At 42.9% G+C, this 25,804-nt stretch overlaps 1 protein-coding gene and 1 non-coding gene across 2 annotated transcripts in view; one reads left to right on the top strand and one right to left on the bottom strand.

Annotated features, from left to right (window-relative positions):
* LOC141579233 (uncharacterized) overlaps positions 1 to 25,131 on the bottom strand; it is a 45,708-nt gene extending 20,577 nt beyond the window's left edge. Inside the window, exons 1-2 of the mRNA XM_074374451.1 lie at positions 24,970 to 25,131; positions 13,272 to 13,537 (exon numbers count right to left, since the gene is read on the bottom strand). Coding sequence (XP_074230552.1) covers positions 13,272 to 13,537; positions 24,970 to 25,131 — 428 coding nt within the window. The remainder of the gene's footprint in view (positions 1 to 13,271; positions 13,538 to 24,969) is intronic.
* Positions 20,906 to 21,037, top strand: LOC141579274 (small nucleolar RNA SNORA25). Its single transcript, XR_012510430.1, has one exon. It is a non-coding gene; the product is annotated as a small nucleolar RNA SNORA25 (small nucleolar RNA).
* Positions 25,132 to 25,804: the final 673 nt, after the last annotated feature.

The following is a 25,804-nucleotide window of genomic DNA, read 5'->3' as shown; positions in this document are numbered from 1 at the left end:
CAGTTCAAAAAAAATTATACAAACACACACACACACACAAATGCAGGGAGAAGAAACATGAAGTGGGTAAATTCCTTGAAAACCACAAACATTTATAAAGAATAATATGAATGCCACAAAATCTGTTTCAGCAAGTAGAAGCAAAGTGATTATGTCCCAACTTATTTTATGAGGCCAGCATAACGTAACACCAAAACCTGACAATGACAGCTCAAAAAAGAAAATTTCTGACAAATATCCCCAGGATACATACCCAAATTCTCAACAAAATATGTGTGTTCATTTTCTCTGGCTGTTATGACAAATTATTATAAAGTATTACAAATTACAAACTGTATCATTAAATTACAAATTACTATTTACTAGCTTAAAATATCTCATTTATTATAGTAATGTTTTGCAGGTCAGCAGTCTGATGTCAGTCAAGGTGTCAGCAGGGCTGGTTCCTTTTGAGGCCTCACAGGAGAATCTGTTCCCTTTCCCTTTCTGGCTTCCAGAGGATGCCTGTCATCCTTGAAGTTGGTCACTTCTTCCATCTTCAAAGTGCATCACATTAGTCTCTGCTTCTATCATCTCATGGTCTCTCTGACTCAGTTCCTGTGTACCTCCTTTTATATTAAGTAAACCCAGAAAATTTATGATAAGCTCATCTCAAGATTTTTAACTTAGTTACTTCTGCAAACTCCCTTTTGCCATACAAGGTAACACTCACAAGTTGTCATAGAAGTGATTAAACACGGACTCCTTTGGGGAAACATAATTTAGCCTACAGCAAGAAATCCACAAGAACACCTACCATAAGCATCCACATGAATAGACAATCACCAAGTGGAATTTATTCCAGGAATGCAAGCCTGGTTCAATAGTCAAAAATCAACACTGTAACCTACCCTATGAAGAGTCTAAAGAAGACAACCCATGCAGTCACATCAATTAACACAGAAAAAGCATTAAACAAAATTCAACACCCATTCATATAAAAAATGCTCAGAAACTAGTACAAGGGCACTGCCTCAACCTAACAAAGAACATCCGCAAAACACCCACATCTCACATTATAATGGTGAAAGAATGAACGCTTTTCTTGGCTTGAAAACAACGTTAGAATGTCTGCTCTCTTCTGTCAGTCTGGAAGTTTACTACAGGTTCTAGTCAGTGCAGTACAGCAAAAGAGGAAATAAAGTCATACCGATTAGAAAAGAAGAAATATAATTGTCATTATTTACAGATGACATCATTGTCTATGGAGAAAACTGCAAGGAATCTGTAAGAAAACTCACAATAAATTACAATAAATAGCTTTAGAAAGATCCCAGAATATGAGATCCATACATAAACATGAATACACAGCATTAATCATACTTCCATATACTAGCAGTGACCTGAGCAATTGAAAACCAAAGTTTAAAACATATACAATAGGTTTGATTTCAAGGTGGCACCATGGAAACATCCTGAATTCACCTCCTCCCACAAACACACCAAATCTACAGTTACACGTGGAACAATTTCCTCTGGAAAAGCCTGAGAAATGGTGGAGCAACCCCTTCACATCAGGCAAACCAGAGGGAAACCACAACAAAGCAGGTGGGAAAGGCTGAGACACAGTTTCACCAGAAACCCCACCCCTGGTGTGCACACACTCAGGAGGGAGCTCAAAACACAGAACTTCCACCTGAGGTGTGAACGGTTTGTACCCCTGCACAGGGGACTCAAACTTTTAAGACTGACAACTGAGAGAGAAACCTCCAAAGCATCTGACTTGCAAGACCCTCAGGACACATGGCTGTGAGACCCACTGGGATGTGGTGAATTCAGGAACCACTCTTAAAGGGCCTGTGCTCTTGGTCCAAGGGCCAAGTGCAGAAGTGGCCCTTGGAAAAGCACCCACACTTTATGTGAAAGAGACTTATTTCCAAAATTTAAAGCATTGGTCTGAGGGGCAGGGGCTGCCGGGATACTCCTCAGGGACTGAGGCTGGTGGTGGGTGCCATCCTCCTGCTCTCCCTCTGCCTTAATAAAACTGGCAGGTACCATCTTTTTTTTTCCTTCCCTTTGGGTGCCAGCTTTATGCTCCAGCCAGCAGGTGCCATCTTCCCCACTCTCCCTCTGTCTTGCTGTATTTCTTACTTCATCTTTTCCCATTTCTTCTGCTCCTCTTTATTCAGAAGGTGTCATCTTTGCACTCTCCCACTGCCTCACTCCAGCCATACTTGCACTCTCCCTCTGATAGGCTGCAGAGTGAGCATATCTCCAAGCAGGGAATGTCTACACACTGGTGACCCAGGTTTTGTGGCTTCCACTCAGGGCATGCTCCTTGATCACCTGGCTCTGGAGGCCAGGACCAACTGCATGTCTCACTCCCATGGGTCTGTAACAGTTGGAGACACACTTCCCAGCAGGCTACCACTTTCGTGCCTTGCACATTAGACTGAGACACCCCCCCAGCCTTTATGTGAAAAAAGGCCCCCTTTTCTAGTCCAAGAGCTTTGGACTTGGAGGCAGGCTTCAGGTTTGGCACACATCAGGAGGCTACTGAGGTGCTCTCAGGGAAGGTAGCCTGGGGGCACCTTCATTACACTCTTAGCCTGCCTTGCTCCAGCTCACTGACATTTCCCAGAAAGGAGCTTGTATACTTATCTGAAGCCCTGTTCTTTGTGACTGTTCTCCAGGGGACACCTCCAGACTTCCTAGCTCTAAGGGCCAGCAGGGCCTACATTTGCAGTCCCAAGCCTCGATATTTATATTCTTCAAAAGCTGTTACCTGGGGGGTATGGTTTCCAATCAGTCTGAACCTTGGTGTTGAGATCCTCCCCTTTGAGATACTGACTGGCCTTGGCACACCCTCAACTGCTGGGAGCTGTCAAAATAAAATTAGCTGCTTGGATAATCACAGTTTCATTGACAAGCAAGAGTAGGCAGGGCTAACTGACAAAGTTCATCTCCCACACAACTCTTCAAGACTGGGAGGGGTGGCTGTTTTACTTCATGCATAGAAGCCAACAAACAGAGTCAAGTGAAATGAAAACACAGAAGATTGTGGACAATGTTCCAAATGAAAGAACAAGATAAAACACGAGAAAAAAAAAAAAACAATGAAATGAAGAAAAGTAATTAGCCTGATGAAGAATTCAAAATACACTCGTATAAAGCCCACTGAACTCAGAAGACTAATGGATGAAGACAGTGAGAACTTCAACAAAGAGTTAGAAAATATAAGAAAGTTCCTAACAGAAGTCACAGAACTAAAGAACACAATAATTGAACTTAAAAATACAATAGATGAAGCACGAGAAAGAATCAGTGAACTCGAGGACAGGTATGAGGAACTCCCTCAAAGATAGAAGCAAAAAGGGAAAGGAAGGGAAAAAAAGTGAAGGCAGCTAAGAGGATTAATGGCACAACATCAAGCACAATAACGTTCTCATTATAGGAGCTCCAGAAGGAGAAGAGAAAAGGGGGCAGAAAACATATTTAAAGAAACGAGGTCTGAAACTTTTCCTAACCTGGAAAAGGAAACAGACACCCAGTTACAGGAAGCCCAGAGAGCTCCAAAGCAGACTGATAACTAGTAAGAATCAGTAAATTTTGGAACTTCCTACAAACAAAAATCCAGGACCACCAATATCACAGAATTACAAAATATCATATGAGGATACTATGAACAACTACATAGAAACAAAGTGAAAAACCTAGAAGAAATGGACAAGCTTCTGGAAATATACAGTCTATCAAGACTGAATCAAGCAGAAACTGACCTCTTGAACAAACCAATCACTAGACATGAAATGAAATTAGCAATAAAAAAACCTCCCTACAGATAAAAGTCCACGACCAGATGGCTTCACTGGGGAATTCTACCAACCATACAAAGAAGAACTCATACTAGTCCTACTCAAACCCTTCCAGAAGACTGAAAAAGAGGGAGTACTCCCAAACTCATTCTATGAAGCCACCATCACCCTGATACCAAAACAAGGCAAAGACACTACCAAAGAAGAGAATTACAGGCCAATATCACTGATTAAGATAGATGCAAAAATCCTCAACAAAATATTAGCAAACAGAATCCAGCAGCACATAAAAAAGTTCACAAACCATGATCAAGTTGGACTCATCCCAGGAACACAAGGACGGTTCAACATAAGCAAATCAATCAATATATTATACCACATCAACCAGAGAAAGGACAAAAAACACATGATCATCTCAATCAATGCAGGATAAGCATTTGATAAAATTCAACACCCATTTGTGATAAAAAAACTCTCACCACAGTGGGTATAGAGGGAACATATATGAACATAATAAAAACTATTTATGACAAACCTATAGCCAGCTTAGTACTCAAAGGTGAAAAACTAAAAACTTTCCCACTAAAATCTGGGACTATCAAGGTTGCCCACTCTCACCACTCCTATTCAACATAGTCTTGGAAGTCCTAGCCACAGCAATCAGGCAAGGAAAAAGAAATAAAAGGGATCCAAATTGGAAAACAAGAGGTAAAAGTGCCACTATATGCAGATGACATGGTACTATATATAGAAAAACCTAAAAGTTCCACACAAAACTACCAGAACTAATCAAAGAACTCACCAAGGTAGCAGGATGCAAGATTAATGTACAAAAATCTGTTGCACTTATTTACACTAACAATGAATCAACAGGAAAAGAAAGTAAAGAAACAGTCCCTTTCTAAACAGCACCCGACGTAATAAAATACCTAGGAATCAATCTAGCCAAGGAGGTGAGAGACTTATACACGGAGAACTAGAAAACATTGACTAAGGAAATTAAAGAAGACTTAACAAAATGGAAAGATATCCCATGCTCTTGTATTGGAAGAATCAATATTGTTAAAATGGTCATTCTGCCCAAGGCAACATAGAGATTTAATGTAACCTCTATTAAATTACCCAGGGCATATTTCACAGAACTAGAACAAATAATAATAATAACATTTATATGGAATCAAAAAAGACCTAGAATTGCCACAGCACTACTGAAGAAAAAGAACGAGGCTGAAGAAATAATCCTCCCTGACTTCAGACAGTACTACGGAGCTACAGTCATCAAAACAGCATGGCATTGATACAAAAACAGACCTATGGACCAATGGAACAGAACAGAGAGTGCAGAAATGAACCCACAAGGTTTTGGTCAATTAATGTTTGACAAAGGAGGCAAGAACATACAATGGAATAAAGACAGTCTCTTCAGCAAATGGTTTTAGGAAAACTGAACAGCAGCATAAATCAGTGAAGTGAGAATACTCCCTCACACTATATACAAAACTAAACTCAAAATCAATTAAAGACTTAAACATAAGACGAGACACAATAAACCTCCTAGAAGAAAACATAGGAGAAACATTATCTCACATATATCTCGGCAATGTTCTCCTAGGGCAGTCTACTCAAGAAACAGAAATAAAAGCAAAAACAAATGAATGAGATCCAATTAAACTTACAAGCTTTTGCACAGCAAGGGAAAACATAAGCAAAACCAAACAACAACCTATGGAATGGGCTCACTCTAAGCCAGGCATACACTGTCCATGAGCCTCCCGGGGACTAGGTGTTTTATTCACTGAAGTAGCTGAACAACTAGTACATGTCCTAATGCATACTGACACCACTTGCTGAATTAACTACAAACTGGGAAGCCCACGTGGAGTTAGTGGTTCTGTCCAGAATTATCTCGTATCAGTGTTTTCACCAACTGACACAGTTATCTATTTCCTTATCAGTCTGTCTCCTACACCACCTGCAGCTCTCCTCAGGGTGGGCAGGAACATGGACCAGGGCCAGGCAGAGAAGATGCTCTAAGTGATAAATCTCACCAGGAGAGGATGTTGCCCTAGCCCACATAACACTGTGACACAAGTCTGACAGTCTCACTTCCACAGACTCTGCTTCACACTCCAGGACAATGTCCAAGAGACTGAGGGGAGGGAGGACACTGGTCTCACCAGGCCCGCTCACTTCCAGGGAGTAACAACTAGAGCACTAACCCGAGGCCAAGGGCTCAGCACTCACCGATGTGTTTCATTCAATCCTCCCAATCCTGAGGTGGGTATCGCTACCCCCTCTCTACAGGAGAGAAAAACAAGCTCAGGTCACATACAGGTGTCCAGAACCCACACTATTCCCTGCTCTACTATACAGATTCCCAGCCAGAGATCAGAACGTGGGCCTCCGACAATCTGGTGTGAAGTCAGTCAGTGGGTGGTGGGTTCCTGGGTGTTTACGGTTAGGCTGCATAACTCACATGTTAGATACGTATCAAATATTAAATACATTGTAAAGAACGCCACCCAGTTTGGCTGCCACCCCCATACTGCCAGATACAGGAAAGCAGAAGCACCGTAAAAGTAGCCCAAAGCCCCTCTCCTGCCTAAATGACTTTGCCCTCCCCTCTTCTCCTCCCCTGCAGCCCCCATCAGTAGGCCTCGGCCCAGCACAAGAGCCGGGGAAGCAGCACCAATAGCTACCCTGGTAAGTGTCAGAGGCCAGCAGGAGACATCTCATGACCACCCCCACCTCACTGCACCAACTTAGAGAGGCTCAGCCTTATCAGATGACTCCACCTGGGCCTCAGGTTCCCAGACCAGTGGTGAACACTATCCCAGGCTGGATCAGACTCTCTCCCCCAGGAATCAGACTGCTCTGAAGACAAATATCTCTGGGGAGCGAGGGTCAGCTCTCTTCTGCCTAGTGCATGGGATGTGGTAAAAGTGAAAAGAGAAGAAATAAACAAACAAACAAGAACAGCTGTGCAGAGATGCGGGATACAAGAAGATTTTGTAAATGTACAAAGGGTGGGGAGCAGCTGCTTTGATCTAGTTTTTAGTTCCTACCTTCTTACCATCTATTTCCCACAAGTAGTGCCTGAAACACTTTAGCACCCTTCCCTCTCTTTCACTCAGCAAGCTCTAAGTCATTCTCCAGGTCCTAGCTTAAACAGGACTTCCTCCAGGAAACCGGCCTGGACTACTCCTCAAAGCTTTGCTCCAGTTTTCATGGGTATAAAGGGAAGCACTGTGCACCTCATCATTTTCAGTAAATGTGATTACTTTCCTGTTAGACTGTAAGCACCAAAAAATAAAAACCACTTCGATCGTACTGCTTAGCACACAGGTCAGGTACACGCTCAGTATCATTCCTAAATGAATGAAAATCAAGAAACTGGTGGAGGTACGTAGGACGAGTGAGAAGGATCAACACTGATAAACACCCTTCTGATAAAAATGTAGCTGCTTTGACCCTACCTTCCTCACCCATTCCAAGTTTCTGGTTCCTCCTTCTTCCATCTCCACAACAGGCCCAAGTTTGCCATGACAATCATCATTTTATACTTTGGTGACAATACATTCAGGAAACCAGGCTGGAAGAAGCACGTTTCAGGTAACTCGCTATAACAGAGGAAAGTCTACAGTAGTTTACGGGAAAAAAAGAATAATGACAGGTTTTGAGGTCTACACAAATCCCACTTCTGCTATACATATACGGGCTGTGAACCCTGGACAAGTTACCTGAGACCTGGTTTCCTTATCTGTGGAGTGAAAAAAATAATATCTCAAAGGTGAGGATGAAAAGGACTTTGAAACCACAGCACCTAAGGCAAGCTTGCAACTAATCCTAGTCAGCTGGTCATGGTGAAGTCCTGCAGACTACACCCCTACACCCCATCCCCAGCTCCTACCAGTCACAGATGGGTTCAGAGGCCAGAGCCTGCCCTAAGACTGAGCATCTGGAGGACCCTGGAGAACATCTATCCTGTTGGCTTTCCAATGTATGGAAGCCTCAAGAAGTGAAAGAGAAAAGAGAAGCAAAAAGGAAGAAACAGCATCTCAGGGTCAGGCAGGTGGGTTGGCAGAGCAGGCTGGATGTGTGGTGGGGTCGCTTGAGATGTTTTTTGGGGAATCACTTGATTTTTACTTAGTAGGTACATTACTGCAAGCAAGGTTAGGAATAAACTATAGTTTCTGGAAAACTCAACCAGGATGCTTTTCATTAAAGTATTTTTATTAATACTTGAGAATTGAGAACATACAAATTCAATTCACCAGAATGGCATATATATTATAGCTAACCACCAGAAGCACATTATTAGGGATGTTACTAATATCAGAATGAATTTTGTTTGCATTTTACTTTCACTCAAAACTGTTCAGAAACTCTGGATTTTCTGTTGCTCATGTAAAATGGGTCTCATCCCATCTCTGAGCTCTGAAAACCAGACAAGAGACTTCTTTATTAAAAGTCAAATTAACAGCTAAACCAGCACAACTAGGAATCTGGCCTGGAGCCTCTGTAGATGACTTATATCATTCCTGGTCCTGCTTTTGAAACAGGTGGTACCAATACCCAGCAAAGTCCCAGGGAGGGATGGACAGAGGGCTAGAGGTGAAAGTAGTAAGGACAGGTTGATGGAGGAGACGAATGTCACAGGAAGACAGGACCTCACTAGGGCCCAGCACCTCTGTAGGATGGGCTGGAGGGAAACTCCACTGGTACCTAAACAGGACGCTCCTCTGGTGCAGGAACTGAGTGTGCTGCATGCAAACTGCATGCAGGTCATTTGGCACATCCACCTCCACCACATACACACCGGAGGCCAATAACACTTCCAATCAATGCAACAACAAAGTGAAACAAAACCCACATACATTTCAAAATTCCTGTGGAGACTGGATAAAAATCACACCCACTAAGTAGCCCTAAATAAGTAGACAGAAGAGACAAGTGCAGCAGGTAGAAAGTCACAGAGACAAAGAGGGAAACACAAAATTGGATGAGGAACCAGCAGAAAAAGGGCATCCTTCGGGGACCTTCCCCTACCAAATCAAGTCCCAACTCCTTAGAAAACAAAGCCCCTCAGAACTTGGCCCCACCCATCCCAGCTGCCTCCACTCCAGCTTTCTCCCCAAGGCACCCACCCACAGCCTCACTTCTCAGACAACTCCTGGTTTTCCTGGCCAGCTGTGCTGTGTTCAGACTGCTGTGCCTCGGCGTGTGCACTCTCCTCTACCCGGAGTGCACGTCTCACGGCAAACTCCCAGTCAGACACCAACACCCAGCATTAAGGTTTGTGAAGCCAGACACAGACAGCCGCACGCCACTCAGGCCTTTATCACCCACGGCACTCTACAGGGGCTTCTGTGTTCCTGCCCAACTGCACCCCATTGTCTGGAACAAGAGCTACTGAAGGGCAGGTGCCACGTGAGTCCTTGCAGAGAACTGGTGCTGAATGAATTCTAAGTGAATGAGCTTGCATTAAAGGTTTTAAAAGGCTAAAAAGCAAACCATGGGAAAAGCAGACAATAGATATTTTCTGCTATTGAAAGCATGCATTTTCTCAACTCTAATCTTTGGCTGAGTATCACTTAGGAAGCAGACACAGATGCTCTACCACTTCCTAGTTAGGTATCTGTGGGCAAATTAAGTAACCTCGCTGTGTCTCAGACTCCCACTTACCGAAAGGAACCACCCCTGCAGTGTGGTTAAGAGGACTAATGAATATATGCTTAAAAAAATACCAGAAAACATTGACTAAATGTTAGTTCTTACCAGCCTGCTGTGATCACAGAAACATTAACAGGACCAGATACTGCGCCATCAGGAATATGAGCACGACAAATTTTTGTTAAAACTATGTTTTTTTGAGGACAGCTGAAAGTCAACAAATCCAACAGCTTATCTTCCAGCTGCACTGTGCTCTCTACAGTCCTCAGGACTGATCCCTAGTGACCACTATGTCCCTGGCTCCTCCGACAATGTGGACTCCCAGGTCTCTGGCCTCTGACCACACCTCCTCCTCCTCCTCTTCTGTAGCTTGCCCACTAAGGACACCTAAACTCAGGCATTCCTTCAGCTCAGCTCACACATTTTTTCTCATCTGTCCCCTCTCAAGCCTTCAATTATCAGATCTATGGAGATGACCCCACGACCTCTCAGTTACATTCAGAAAATGTTTCAAGCTGGATTTATACAACATAGATGGTTACCTTAATTAGATGATGAAGCATACAGCTTCAACTTCTCTCTTTCATGCCATTTTTTTCCCCTTTTCTCTGGTCTTCTACATCTCACCAGTCCTAAGCTTCCTCTTCCTTTCCCATCTCCTAGAACTACTTGCTTGCCAAGGCTTCTTCTTTGGTCTTTCTGTTCTGTCTCACTGGTTCTTAACTTCTCTGGGATATGAACCCTTTGAAAATCTACAAATGATATGGATCGTTTACTGGAAAGATAAACACACAGCATATATGAATGCAATTTCACCTAACCAATGATCTCAAATAAGAATCTGTGTTCCTGTACACCAGACTACCACTTACACAAATTTTCATCTCCAGATTCTATGTTCCTCTTATTTCCAGGATACCTTGTGGATACAACCCAAAGGACCTACTGGCATCATAAACTTAACAAGTCCAACCAGAACTCACTAATTCTCCTTAACAAACTTCCTCTGCCTACAGTATTCCTCCTCTAATAATGGCACCACCATGTCCCTAAGTTAGAAGCCTTGCAACTAACAACCTTCCCCATACCACATCACCAGGTCCTGTCTCAGAATCTCTCCCAAATCCATATCCCACCTCTTAAGCCTCTTACCCTGTAAGACCTCATCATCCTTTGCATCCCATACTTGCCGTGATGAAAAGTCCACCACTCCTCTGACAAGAGCCCATTATTGACTCTAACATCTCCATCCTCCACACCGCTACCTCACTTCACCTTTAGAAGGTCACTAGCCTAGCTGATTCCCCACCTCAGTTTCCTCCTGTCATTTCCACCTGTGTCAACCTAGAGGTTCCCAGAATTTCAAAACTGATCATGTGCCTGCCTCTCTTCAAAAACTCTGACGCTTCTCCATTGCACAAACATAAAATCAAACTCCTTTCTGCCTACAGAGTCCTCCACAATTTGCCACCTAAATCCTTTTGCAGGATTGGATCCCATAGCTTAGATTGTCACTCGCACCTATTATCTTTCTATCAAAATCACACCACTCAGAAAGGCTCGGTTCAAACTCCACTCTTTATATCCCCTACATAATGTTTAGGAAAGGACTTTTCATGGAAAAGGCAAAATTCCTGATGAACAGATTCAGAAAATTAAAAACATTTTTTCTTCCTTAAAATTTAAGTCCTTCTGTAAACATTAAGCTTTTTAAAATATCACTTCTTCAAATATTATTAATATTTCAATCAAGAAATACTTCAAAAACCCAGCATTGTTAACCAACATTTACTAAATACTAATAATGCACAATGGAAATTAAACTGTTATATGAAGTACCATCAACGTGAAGGTAAAAATTTATAATCTAGTCCCAGGATTCTAATTCCAATATTATTTGTACTTGGATCTTTCTTAAGAAAGGAAAATTATATATTTAGTAAGTGGACTTGACATTTCACCTAATAGAGACTTAAGTCACTTAAGTCCACAGCCGAGGTATAAAGTTACCAGATCTAAATCATCTTCAGGCTAGGAAAAATTCTCATCAGATTAAAAAAAAATTTTTGACTGAGATGTCATAAAATTAGACTTTTTCAGTACACATTTAAGCGTTAATTTTTTCTAAGGGCCCAAGGATGTGATGGGGAATTCCGAGCCTCTCACAACAAGACCTGGTGACTAGCAGACATACCAGCAGGTGCACAGCAATCAGACTTACTCCAGATAAGTGATGTTGTGGGCAGTACTGTCTTTCTGTTACCTTCTAGGACCTTATTTCTTTTAGGCCTGACCTAATTTAATTCTTCTTATGGCTCCTAGCCTACTGAGTTCACGTGAATCTTCACAGCTGTGTACTGTGAAGCACTCCGCTCCTGAAGAGAATGCAAATATTCAAGTATTTTAACTAGTCTTTGTACCTAGCTAACATACATGGTAAAATATTCCCTCTATGTATTTCTAAAATTATTACCGTTAAAATTTGAATGTTTCTGAAATAAATTTGCTTGTAAGAGTAAAATATGCTAAAATTTCCAAATTATTAATAACACTAAGGGAATAGGGAGTAATGAAAAGAGCTCTGGCAACTGAAACAGGATCTCAGTCTACCATCTCAAGTCTGACTCTTTAGTTGTGGCACCTTCAGAACTGGCTTCACCTCAAAACACTTTCTCATCTGAAATAGAGCTAGCCCTGCCCTTCCCTCTCTGCGGGTGGCTGTTCAGGTAACATGAGATAATGTACCTAGCACAGTACCTGACATGAAGTGATCATAGTCTGCTTCCTTCATTCAACACAAAAGACACACTCACATGAAGGTTAGGCGTAAGGAAGCCTACACCTCCACAAGTCTGCATCAGCACAAAATACCACAGGTAGTTGGTTCTACCAAAAAAAACAAAAACAAAAACAAAAAAACACCACGAACCCCATCCCACGAACACTTCTGAGGGATCTGGAGCCAGACAAAGGCAGCCTGCATGTGGTTCTGCAAGAACTCCATCAGGGCCGCATACACACTGGCCACATAAGCATTAACAGGGAAAGTCCACAGTCATTGTGCTAAAACCTCTGGAAACCTTTATGCTAGTAAGAGAGCTTATGCCAGGTAAAAGGGGGGAAAAGTCAAATTAGGCCCAACTCCAAAAGACTCCTTAAATAAATCACAACAGCGATGCTGACTTACTCTTCCTGAAACGCGAACAGTACCATGCCCAAACCCACTTAAACAGTTGAAGATGGAGACATTCCACACCCACACTGGTGCCACTAAATGCCTTTTAGAGAGCCTGTGCAGGGGAGCACCCCGGCACCACGGAAGGTGCTGAACCAAAGCCGTCTGCGCAAAAGGCAAGGGGGGGAGAAAACAAGACGGTGACTTCGGGGTTGTGCACACGCGCCGCTGAGAACCACTTTCCAGACCGCAGCCGCCTCCTCAAGCATCTGAAGTACTTCGCGGCTTCACTATGGGGAAGTCAAGGGAAATCCGCGAGGCGAGCACCCTGGGGTGGGGGCCGTTCCCGTCCCGGGGCTCCCGGGGTTCCCGGATCTCGGTCTCCGACCCCCGCGCCCCTCCCCCACTCCGTGCTCCAGCGAGGACCTCCCGGGAAGCGCCGCAAGTAACGCCCCGTCCCAAGCGGACCGGCCCCGCCCGAGACCCCCGGCGCGCGGACGACGGGGCAGCCCGGCTGCGGTCCAGCCAGGGTCTGGGTCTCGAATTGGGCCCGACGCCACTGCTGCATCCAACGAGGCCCATCGGGAGGCCGGGCGGGCGCGGCCGGCAGGCGGGGCCCGGACACTCACCACACCACGCGGTAGGAGCCCTCGCGGTTGAGGCTGCTGGAGTGCGGCCCCACGTTGAATACCTGCCCGCGGACCAGCTCGGGGCCCGCGCCCGTCGCCGCCGTCGCCGCCGCGCTGGGCTCAACGCTCCGCGGCCGCCGCTCGGCCCACGCCGCGCCTCCCGGAGGTACCGCGCTGTCGCCGCCGCCTCCGCAGCAGCCGCCTCGGAAGAGCTGCCGCGCATCGAAACCGCTGGCTGCTAAGCCAAACTGCCAACTGCCGCTTCCCTGCCTGACCAAGGGGCGGGCCGGTAGGCGGAGGGAGGGGCTCAGCTGAAGAAGGCTCTGGGACGGGGCCTGTCCTGGCAGCGAGCGCCCGGATTGGCTCCTGTGGTCTGGGGGCGGGGCTGCGCCTCAGGATGAAGACAGGATACATGAACTGGTGTCCAAATAATTTGTATTGTTTTTTCTATTAGGAATAATTTTGCTGTGAACATTTGTATACCAGTTTTTTGGGGATCTATGTTTTATTTCTCACAGCTGCATACCTGAGGTTGTCATGGCTGGGTTATAAGGAAACTATGGTTGGCCTTTTTAGAAACTCCAGACTGCTTCCAAAGTGGCTGCACCGTTTTACATATTTCCACTAGCAGACTATGAGGGTTCCAATTTACCTCTACATTATAGCCAACACCTTTCATCGTCTGTCTTTTTGATGATAGTCATCCTCATGGCTCTGAAGTGGCATCTCCTTGTGGTTTTAGATTGTGCTTCCCTGATATTCAGCTTCTTTCATATGCTTGTTGGCCATTTGTATATCTTCTTTGGAGCAGTATGTATTAGAAATTATATATTATAGATAAAAGGCTCTTTTCAGAAATATGATTTGGGGAAAATAGTCTCTCATTCTGTGGATTGTCCATTACTTTCTCGAGAATGTCCTGCCCCAGGGCCTGGCATTAGCTCTTCCCTCTGCCTTGAATCCTCCCTGGACACATACGTGGTGGTCTCCCTCCTTCCTTCAGGTCTTGGCTCAAATGCCTACTTGTCAGTAAGATCTCGCAGGATCCCTTGTAGTGATCACCCAGTAAGAACAATGATGACAGCCCCATGCATCACCATCCGTTCCACCTCCCTGCCTCATTTCCCTTCAAGCTTTTATTACCATTTCCATGTAAAGTACAGTCTTTTGTGAATTGTCTAATTCTTAACTGAAATGGAAATTTCATAAAGGATTTTTTAACTAGTTTACTTTATCCCAAATGTAATTCACTTTACGTAAGCAGTATGAATGCAAATGAAAGAAGGAATGAATTGCATGAGAAACAGTAATATATTTCACGTTATTTTAATAAACCTATGACTTTTTCCAAATCTGCATGTGAATGTATATGCCAGCATAGTTCAGTCATTCTTTTGTCAGCTGATATAAAACTAATTTCTTCATTTTTCTCGGGAAGTAACCTTTGGCTTTGGAAGATTTAATAGAAAATAATAGAGGAAAAGCGAAAATAAATAAATAACTACTTAATAAAGACTTAAATGTGGCTACCAGTGGTGCAACTTGAGCTGATTGAAGCTTGAGGATGGTAGCTCCTGGGAAGGGTCATCATCTGCCACTGTGTCTCCCCTCTGAGTGTGAGGGAGTTTGCATGTCCATGGATGCATGTGTGACCAGTCTGGATTTTCACAGGTCTGGAAGGCTTTTCAGTACCAGCTTCTGCTCTTTCTTGGCCTGGCCTTGTGTAGATTGACAATCAGGTTCAGCCCTTGGGAGTTTTCTGGGAGTGTTTGTATTTCCCTGGGACACAACTAAGTAATTACAGCCTAATGTGGTAAGTGCTAGGCTAGAGTTCTATGGAAAGAACAGGATAGTTGCTGAAGAGGCCATGATTTCTTGCTCTTAGGGGACCTGGGGTAATCTTCATGGTGAGGCAACATTTGGGACTGTTCTTATAAAATGTATTTGGGGTGAGGAATTCTGAGTTGGAGGAGGGTAATATATAGGGGAATTGGAATGGGATTTGGGTAGGGGTTGAGACTTGCAGAGATGGATGTGGCCATAGCATTCTGGAGTGGCAGTGAGATTGGAGAGGGAGAAATCTGCTTCTGAGATTTTTTTTCAGAGCCGACCTAGATAGGAAGTGTTGCCTAACTGGATGTGGAGGGGAGAGACTGGAAGAAGACTTCTTGCTTGGGTGTTTGGACCGGATGGCCATAAACCAAGGTTGGATATTCAGAGGATGGACACTGGGGATATAAAGGAACAGAGGATCAATTGGTCACATTGATTTCTTTTAAGTTTATATTTTGAAATAATTATAGCATAACTAGTACACTGAGATCCTTGGTAGCCTTCACCCAGTTTTCCTGAATGATAACACTTACAAAAGTGTTAAAATCTGGAAATTGACATTGGTATGATCCATAGAACTTTTTGTGATTTCGCCGGTTTCCTGGGCACCCGTGTATGTGTGCGTGCATGTATGCCTCTTTGTATCTGTGCAGTTTTATTACATGTTGATTTGTGTAACCATCACTACAATCAAGATATAGAATTGTCCTTCCTCTGCAAAATCTCTCACACTCTTTCCCTTTTCCTTTTCCTGACCCCTTGCAGTCACGAATGTGTTTTCCATCTCTTTAATTCTTGTCATTTTTGAGAGTGTTAAAAAATGGAGTCATATACTATGTAATATTTTGATATTGGCTTTTTTTCACTCAGTAGAATTAATTCCCTTGAGATCCATCCAATTGTTGAGTGTATCAAAAGTTCACTTCTTTCCATTGTTGAGTAGTAGTGTTCCGTGGTATGTATGCACCAAAATTTGTTCCATACATTGAGGGACATTTGGGTTGTGTTGAAGTTTTAGCTATTACAAATCAAACTGTTATGAATATTCATATGTATTAACTTTTGTGTGTGGATACATTTTCATATCTTTGTGATAAGTGGCCAGCATTGCATCTGCTGTGTTGCATATTAAATGTACATTAGAATGTATTTTTAAGAAGCTGCCAAACTATTTTCCATAATGACTGTACCATTTTAACATTCTCAGAAGCAATATATGAGATATCTAATTTTGCCACATCCTTGGTATTGTCACCATTTAAAACAGATTTAGCTGTTCTAATACGTAGGTATAGAGTAATATCTCATTGTGATTTTAATTTGCAGTTTCCTAATGGCAAATGTTTTCATGTGTTTGTCTTCTGTGTATTCTCTTTCATAAAAAGTATCTATGTCTTTGTCCATGTCCTAGTTAGATGGTAGTGCTCAGTATCACCACTCTGAGCTACCTTGTTCTGCCTCATTGCTGCTGGCTGGGAGGAAGTGCCTTCTGACCACCCAGAACCTGGGGGAAGTCTGAGGGAAGCAGGTTGCTCAGTACCATAGCCTCCCACTCACCTTTACCTCAGCGCTGCCAGGTCAGGCTGCAGGTCCAGTTCTGCATGTGGCCAACTGATTCCACAAGAGGCCTGTTTTCTTTTCATCTTGGCTGGATTAGAGCCAGTATTAAGAACAAGGTTTTTCTGCCAGACATCCCTTTCCCTGTCCCTGGGCTAGAGGGAGGGAGAGGCTTTATTTACAACCCTTATCTTCTGGTGGTTCCAGGTCCAGGCTTCTTCAGCACCTCATAAGGGGTGAAGGGGAAAGAAAACCCAGGGAGCTTCATGACTCCTCACGTTGTCAGCTTCCTGGCCAGTCAGCCTTCCCTGCATTTTTCATAGCTTTCCTGTGTTTGTTTGTGGTCTTAGTGCCAGGATTTTTAGTCACAAGAAGGACTGGCAGCAATGGAGTGACTTCATCTTAGCCCCATGTTGGTTTTTAAGGACCTGAGCTGCTTCAGGAGGCGGTCTAGACTCAGTAGAGCTTTGTGAAGAGACCTCAGCGTAGGGCCATTGACACCAGGAGATGAGGGATGAGGGCTTGGGAGCCACTCCAACTGTATGTGAAACTTGGCACCTGTGCTTCCTGGTTGGGACTTAGGGCTCGGCTTTCTCATCGTGCTAATGGGGGTGATGCTGTTGCTGCTAATGATGCCTGTGTCTGTGACATTATAAATGTAAAGTGAGTTGCAGGATTCCTGACTGTTACTAAGGGCCCAGTAAAACTGAGCTCTGGTTTTATCTATAGATGAGATTCTTGGCTCTAAGAAGATCGTTTTTGGGCTTAGTGAGAGTGATCTAAGTGAGAACAAAAACCAGATTACAGGAATTCAAAAACCAAGCAAAAGATGAGAAAAGAAGTCAGTGTACCTTCAAGGTATTTTGCTGGACAAGTAGAGAGAGGGTTGTGAAGGGATTCATGGAAGTGACTGGGGGAGAAAGGAGTGTGAAGTTTAGATAGGAAAGAATAAAGGACTGAAGAGGGAGATATAAACAGGTAAATTACAGAAAGAGCCAGGTTGCTGCTGATACTGGATTTAATACCCGGGTATAAAGGAAAGAAAACTATTCCCTGAGACCAGGCGCACTCTGCCCTGAACCCCCATCCAGCACAAAGCCCAGTTCCTGGCTGTCATCACTGATGCCACCAAGTATGTTGACCTTTACCACTTCCAAATCAGACACCCACTGGAACTGTCACCCACCACTTCAGCTCCTGGTAGTCTGCAGCTCCTGTTGCAGAAAGGAGAGAAACAGAGGAAAGGTGAGACTGAATGAGGAGCTAGGACATTAGGAATTTTTATATAATAAACTCCAGTCATTTATTATTATACCATCAGACATTCATTAAGCATCAGCTTTATTTCAGGTGTGTGCTCTGGTTATGATGATGACAAAATAGACATTATCCTTGTGCTTATGGAGCTTTCCTTCGAATGTGGGAGTCAAGCCTTACGTGTTCATGCACAGTTGTGACACGTGCTGTGAGGGGAAGGGAATTTGTACAGTGGGGTTATATTACCAGGGAGATTCTGCATGGATGTGGAGGGTAAGGAAGGCCTCCCCAAGGTAGAGAGATTGGAGCTGAAATGAGGTAGTGGGTACTGTGGAAGCTGAGAAGTGTGGGGAATGTTCTAGACACAGGGCACAGCATGTATGAAAGAGGAATGTGAAATGTTTGTGGAACTGAATGAAAGCCACCAAGAACAATGTGTTCAGCAAGTAGAGGCAAGACCTGAGATGGGAGGTGGAGGAAGGTGAGCCATGCAGACATCGTAGGCACCCAAGGTCTAGGGTGTTATTCTAAGAATGGCGGTTAGCTGTTACACAGTCATAAGTAGAGTGACATAGAGTACATGCTCTGGTCCACATTTTTTAAAAATAACACTGTGTGCCCTGTAGGACTTATATTAGAGAGAGCCACAGATGGCTATGAGGAGACTAAGCCCAGTATCAAAGGAGGCAAATTGAGAGAGGAGGTAGTTTGGACAAGGGTTATGGCCGTGGAAATGGAGGGAAGTAAGTGAACTGGAGACTTAGTGATGCATCAGATGTGGAGGCAAAGTAGGGAGGGATGTTTAAATGACTTTCAGCTTTGTGGCTGGGTGACTAGTTTCCAGTTTCCAGTAATCAGGATCACTGAATATTTGGGGGAAAGAAAACATGAGTTTATTTTCAGACTTTTATTTGATCCAACATACTTCTTGGAAATGTTGAAAAAGTAGTTGTATGTGTGGATATGAAAGGAAAACAAAGGATTACGATGGAAACAAGGGCTTCAGACTGGGCAGTGAATACTGAGGAGGTCAGCAGAGGGGTGAGAGGAATTCCAGGAAAGAGGTTACAGTACTGTAATCAAAGGGGATATTATTAAGAGGCAAGCCTAAGAGTGAGAGGCATGGCGGTGTCTGAGGAGAGAGGCAAAGATTTAAAGATTAGATTTAGAATAGAAATTGTATGAACATTGTAGAAACTGAATTAAGGAACTCGTAAAAGTCTGGCCTAGCACAGTGTTTTCATCCATATCCCTTAGAGCACTGGGTCCTTGGGAGTGTTACTGTCATGTTCTCTCTGTGTCTCTCTCTCTCTGTCTCTGTCTCTCTGTCTCTGTCTTTCTCTTTTTCTGTCTCTCACGCACAATCATGTTTCATGATGGAGTAAGTATGGGGATCACTGTTAAGACGAAGCAGTTTGTCAACAACATAACTTCGAAGAGTGTTTGTCTAGCACCGTGAGTCTCAGGGTGGACGGCCCATGCAGCAGTACTTACTGACTCTCAGGAATCCAAGTCCACGTTCTCTGGAACAGCACTGGAGAGACACATGCTGGGTGTCATTAACAGACTCGGCCACAGAACTGTGCTTCAGTCTATCTCATCATCCTCCCCTCCCTCTCCACCCCTGCTCCCCAACCACCTCTCTGGGAAAGGTACAGTTTTTCTCAGGCATTGAAATAGCAGAGTTCAGTGTCATGGTGTTGTGGGTTTAGAGCAGTGGAGGTCAAAATATTTGGCGAAATCAGAGATGACAGCCAGGAATCTGGATCCATTCTGGCCTGTGGTTGGGTAAATAGCATGTCTGGGTGTTGGGTGGGATGAATCTTTGGTAACCAGTGAAAGCCTCCAACTTAGCAGCAGGGAACTAGTTCATGTATAGGCAAATAGGATACCGAGAAAATGATATTCTGGAAGAAACCTTCTGCAGATAATCGGGGTCAGGGTGGGAAGGGGTGAACAGTAAAACAAAGGAAGTAGCCAAAAAATAGCCCCTGTCCTGGAGACTGAAATGATTTAATCTTAGAAGGTATGTGCCTGGGATTTGCAGAGTGAAAGTTTGTTATTTAAATGTTTATAACCTGGAGGTTCTTTTATGTTAGTAATTGATGTGTTAGTGTATAGCTACTTTGCACATAGCTTTGGCCATAAGGAAAAATGGACCTATTTCAATAAGTAACTCTCATCACCACTGGTATGGCAGTGAGATCACCAACATCCTCTTCATAGAGGGTTATATACAGTTTTAAAAAGCAGAGGAAGAAGATCACTATAGAAGGTTTGAGCAAATAAGAGTGATATTATGAGTAACTGGGTGTTTTGTGAGGTGGGATTTTGCTGGAATCTGAAGCCCAGCATTTATCTTGTTATCTCCAGTGCCTAGTGTAATGACTGGTAAACAGTCAGCTTTTGATTGCATGGGTGGATGGATAAATAATCTCTAAAATTCATTTTTTTAAAAGAAGAACCAGAGGAGAACACTTGAGACTAAATTTTGGAGGTGAAACAAAGCCAAAAGTATCGAGATGACCTCTAAGTTCTGGTATGAATTTGTAGCACTAGTTTGACATAGTTGATAGTTGCTGATAAGAGTGAGAAATTGGGGATTTTGACAGGTAGAAAAATACTGACTTTTGCTTGATCCCACATGTCTTGCAAGAGAAAGCCAAGATATCAGGCAAGAAGAAACAGTTGGCCTTGATGTAGCAATGAATAGTAGAATGTTGCAGATTTGATTAACAGTAATTTAGTTCTATTTTTGTAACTTTCTACACATAAGTATTCCTGCATAAGAGATGAATGATATGTACACGAGAGCGTTGTGTTGAATGAATGTATAGATGAGTGAATTCACATGTACCTTTGCTGGATGCAGCCTCCTTATTTCTTATTCTAGTTGTATCCTAGTGTTTGACATGACCAGTTCTGTCTCAAGCATGCATAGGTATCTATTTGGATTTCAAATTACCTCATAAGGACCCTCATTTTATAGGTCATTTCAAAGAGGGCTGATGGGACCAAAACCCAGGAGCTCTTAACGCTGTGATCAATGATTGAATTCTTCATTGGATGTATGTAATAGTAACTCAATAGTGCTATGTTTTCCTAATGGAGATACAAGAAAAAAAATAGACCCTCATTTTACTCTAGGATGATGGTAAACAGTTGGCATTATCTGTATATCATTATGTCTTCAATATTTCTTATTTTGATTGTCTTGTTATTGACTTTCCTCCTTTTATCTCTCTCTTCACCCAGGACATGGAGGCCTTCTTTTTCCCTATTCAATTACTGATTTAATTTTTCTGTCTTTAAAAAAATTACTGACTTGTAACTACATACAGTTATCCCTCGGTATCTGCAGGGGATTGCTACCAAAATCCCCAGATGCTCAATCCCTTAAATAAAATTGTTTGTAGTTTGCATATAACCCACACACATCCTCCTGTATACTTGAAATCACCTCTTGATTACTTACAATTTCTAATACAACATAAATGCTATGTAAGTTGTTACTGGAGCACAGCAAATTCAAGTTTGCTTTTTGGAACTTCATGAAATTTTTTGCCTGAGTATTTTGGATCTGTGTTTCTTTGAATCCACAAATGCAGACCCCATGGATACAGAGTGCTGACTGTACCGTGAATCATACTTGTCACTAGGACCACAGAGATACACAGGACATAGCCCTTCTCTCCAATAAGCTCCAGTCAGTAGAAGAAGTAGACATACATGTGTAGCACCAGTAAGACATTGTAGTAAGCACAGAACAGAATATAAGTTTCTGTGTTATTGTGGACAGAGACTTGTTATAATGAGGATCAAGGTGGGCAAGGCAGGCTTTTTAGTGAAGGTTATACTGAAGCCAAACCATCTCCTTTACCTCTCTTTATCTTTTTGTTCTATTACCTTCCAATAGCCAAATGGATCAAACCCTCAGAAGATAGTGTTGATCTGTCATCAAATCTTCTTTCCCTGCTGAAAGAAGCTTCCTTTGAGGAGCTAGCCTTTGCTGGGTAATCCCATCAACAGAAAAGCCTGCATTTCAAATCAATCAGTGAATACAAAACACAAAATAGCTTTGTTAGAAATCTCTCAGGTTCTATCATTTACAGCAGTTTATGGCTGAGCTGCCTTTATGTTTAAACAACAAAAAATGTTGAAGGGATTTTAACTTCTGAGGACTAGACTCAAACCAAGACATGGTGGTCAACTCAGACTTCTTAATGCACTTAGAAAATATAGGATTTTGACTGTTTTGAAACATCTTTGTGAATTATAGAGATAAGACTGAAAATAAAAATCATCTAAATTCTCTATTAAGAATAAATTTTGTGTTTTTTGAAACCTATAAAATATTCTGCCGTATGTTAAAATGCAGAGGATCCTCTGCTATATCCAAACTGAGAGCAACAAATTTTTAGCTTGGGTTTTAAAGGGTGAAAGAGGATAGTGAGAAAGAAAAGAAGCCTAGAGCCAGTTTTGTGTCAAAAAAAATTTGAAAGAATCAAAATCTTTTCTTTTTGTTCCATGACTTAATAATTAAATTGTACTTTTCTTTTCTGAAAACAAATAGGCATAAACAATGACTGAAATAGTTAAATACATATTTCTTTTCTTTAAAAATGTTATAACACCTTTAGGATCAAATTACTTTCAAATTAAACTTGATTACTTTCTGAGAGAAATACCCCTTTAAAATGAAAGTCTTCCATTGCAGACAGCATTATAAACAGCTAAAAAAACAAAAACAAAACAAACAAACAAACAAAAAAAAACAAAACAAAACAAGGGAGGAAAACTGTACTGTTTTAAAGCATGCTGGAATAAATAAAAAAAAAATTTTTTGGCACATCACTAATAGCCAATAGCATTTGGAAGATTTGGAGATGAGCTGGTTTATATTAAACATATTTAAATATTTTAAAATGACATGAATTAAGTCAAGATTTACCTCGAACAGATGCTAAAAATATCAAAATACATGGAGTTTTCCTGTATTCAAGATCATGATTATCTAACAACCACTTGGCTTTTGTTTTTCCACAGAGCACAGTCAGATGAACTGGAAGAAGTGGAGAAGCATGGCTGGTCCTCCAAAGACAAGGAAAATGCCAGGTTTCTGGACAAACCTGAGCAGTGAGCATATCATAGCAGCCTGTAGATGGCATCCAGGCTATGGGTGGGCTCTTTCCATTTGGAAAATGCAGTATCTTCTGTGCACACATCATGAATAATGTGAGGATAAATGTGTTTTGTGCATTGTCTTTTACCTCTTAACTTGGCTTTCATCAGGCTTCTATGAAATTAATAGAAAATAAAAAATAGAAACATAGACCCTTCCTTCATAGCTCATAGACTAGTAGAGAACCGATAGATATCTGAGTAACCACTACCCAGTATAAAGGTATTTTTTTAGTTATATAAATAAGATACTATAGAAACACAGAAAAGGAATGATTAAATATGCTTGTACAATTATATTTAAATTGGATTTTGAAAAGTAACCAATAAAGTGACAAGAAATGGATGGTAAAATCTGATATAGCTAGAACATAAGGTGCTGAGGGACATGGAATCAAAAGATGGCAAGCCATCTTTGCAAAGGGTCTTAAGGGCCTGCTGAAGTGTTTGGGCTCCATTGTGCAGTCACTGCTTAGCCACGGGAATGCATCTAGGCCGGGATGCAGTGCACTCAGATAGGCGTTTCTGAAAGGCCATCATGAAGCACTTGTGAATGATGGTTTAGAGGGGAGACTTGAAGCTGGAGAACTAGCTAGTCAGATATTCTGGTGCAAGCTAAGGACCCTGGGTTAGGATGAAGAGGAGAAAGGGATCTGGGAGTCCTTGGAGATGCAATGGAGCAAGATTCTAACCAAACACATATACAGGGTAAGGAATTGTCTTGTTATTTCACACTATGAAAACACAGGCTTTTTCCCAAGCACAATATATCAGGGACTACTGGGCACCCGAGTCAGGCACTGGGTCCCATGTTTAAAAAGTCAAAGCCTGGGTGGGGTGGGAAAGCACTGGTTACACCTGACCTACATTATAGCTCTGTATGTCTGGCTAAAAGAAAATAGAGTATCGGGGGGTCAAGATGGCAGAGTCGTAGGACCACGAGTTCACCTCTTCTCACGACTAAAAACAAAAACCACAATGACTGCTAAACAACCATTGACAAAAAAGACTGTAACCTAGCAAAAAAGATCTTCTTCAATTAGAAATATAGAGAGAGACCTGCAGGGGACAGTAGGAGGGCATGCTCACAATAGAATCAGGCCCCATACCGCCTGGGTGTGTGACCCACAAGTTGAAGAGTAATTAAGTCACAGAGGCCCTCCCACAGGACTGAGAGTTCTGAGCCCCATGACAGGCTCCCCAGCCCGGGGTCCAGCGTTGGTAAGAGGAGAGCCCAGGACATGTGGTTTTGAAGGCCAGGGGGCTTACCTCCAGGAGCCCCATGTGACTGGGGCAAACAGATTTCATTCTCTTGGGACACATACACAGAATTTCGCATGTGCCAGGTCCAAGGGCAGAGGCAGCTTGGGAGGTCTGAATGGAGTGAGGGCACAGCACAGGTTTAATACGAGGGCCCACTCCTGGGAAAGGGACCAGCAGGACTTGGTGCTCGGTCCCCTGGCTGGTTTGTAACAGCCCCTTGTGATGTGCTGATTCTCGTGACCTCCTCCAGGAACGTGCGCCCTTTCAGCATCTCCGCCACCTCTGCTTGAATAGACTGCAGGGATCTCTCTTTCCTCAGTTCTTCAACAAGAAAACTGATTTCCTTTCTTGAACTCAGGTTGACCGTCATCAACTGTCTGTAAGTGTTAGCGAGGCTGGGTGTATTTACTGGCTCCTTCTCTAGCCTGGCGTTCTTTAATGTCATCTCCATCCTGGCACACTCCTGTTTAGCCACTTACAGCTGGTCAATGAGGTGGCACTTCTCTTCGATCTAGGCAGCCAGTGTTTCAGCCTGCTGCTTTTCATAGCTTTGATAAAGGTGGCTTCTAACACACTGAACAAGTCTGCAGGTAAATAAGATACTCACCAATGAGGTGAAGACAGGGAGACTCAACACTGCCTCCCACTGGAGGCTCTGGAACATGAACTGAGAACACAGGCCATCGCGCAGCAGCACCACCAGGACTGCACTCACCTCCCTCAGGATCAGCCCAAAGCCAAGCTCCATGGAGGACAGCAGCCCTTCCATGGCACTGACCCACCCAGGGCTCTGCCCAGTTACCATGGAGCCACCAGCCACAAGCCCCAGGGGACACCCCAACATTCCACCTGGAACCCAACCAGCAACTGCCATCCCAGATTGGTCAGTTACCAGTGTGTGGGGGAGGGGGTGCATCAGAGGGGAGGGTTGTAACCAAAGTGTCATTCTCTCCATTACTGTCCATGATAACTTCTCTTACCTCTTTCTTTTTGTGTTTATATCTACATACAGTAAAAAAATAGAGTGAAATGTATCAATGTTAAGTTATTGATTTCACAAATTTTTCAAATTCCTAAACTTCCACAGTCTCCAAAAAGTCGGTGTATGAACCATATGTTTGAATCATATCCATTAACACAGAATATACACTTCTGTCACATTTCAACTGAACCACACCCTCTGACAACATGCATCCATCAGTTTGATGGTGGCTGAACTTGATAAAAATGAAATAAATCACACTGTACACTGTGATGTCTGTCTCTTTTGCTGTAAGTAACATTTTTAAAGATACATGTTTTTAATTGAATATGCTATTCATTCTGTTTGTAGGCCTGAATAATTCGTCCTTGTAAGATTATATCACAAATTGATCCATCCTCGTTTTTTTTTGTTAATGGACTTTATTCTTTTAGAGCAGTTTCAGGTGCACAGCAGAATT

Source organism: Camelus bactrianus, chromosome 11 (assembly GCF_048773025.1).
Source record: "Camelus bactrianus isolate YW-2024 breed Bactrian camel chromosome 11, ASM4877302v1, whole genome shotgun sequence".
In the NCBI taxonomy this organism is placed as follows: domain Eukaryota; kingdom Metazoa; phylum Chordata; class Mammalia; order Artiodactyla; family Camelidae; genus Camelus; species Camelus bactrianus.
Note: the sequence above shows the minus strand (reverse complement) of the source record. Positions and strands in the feature narration are given on the sequence as shown.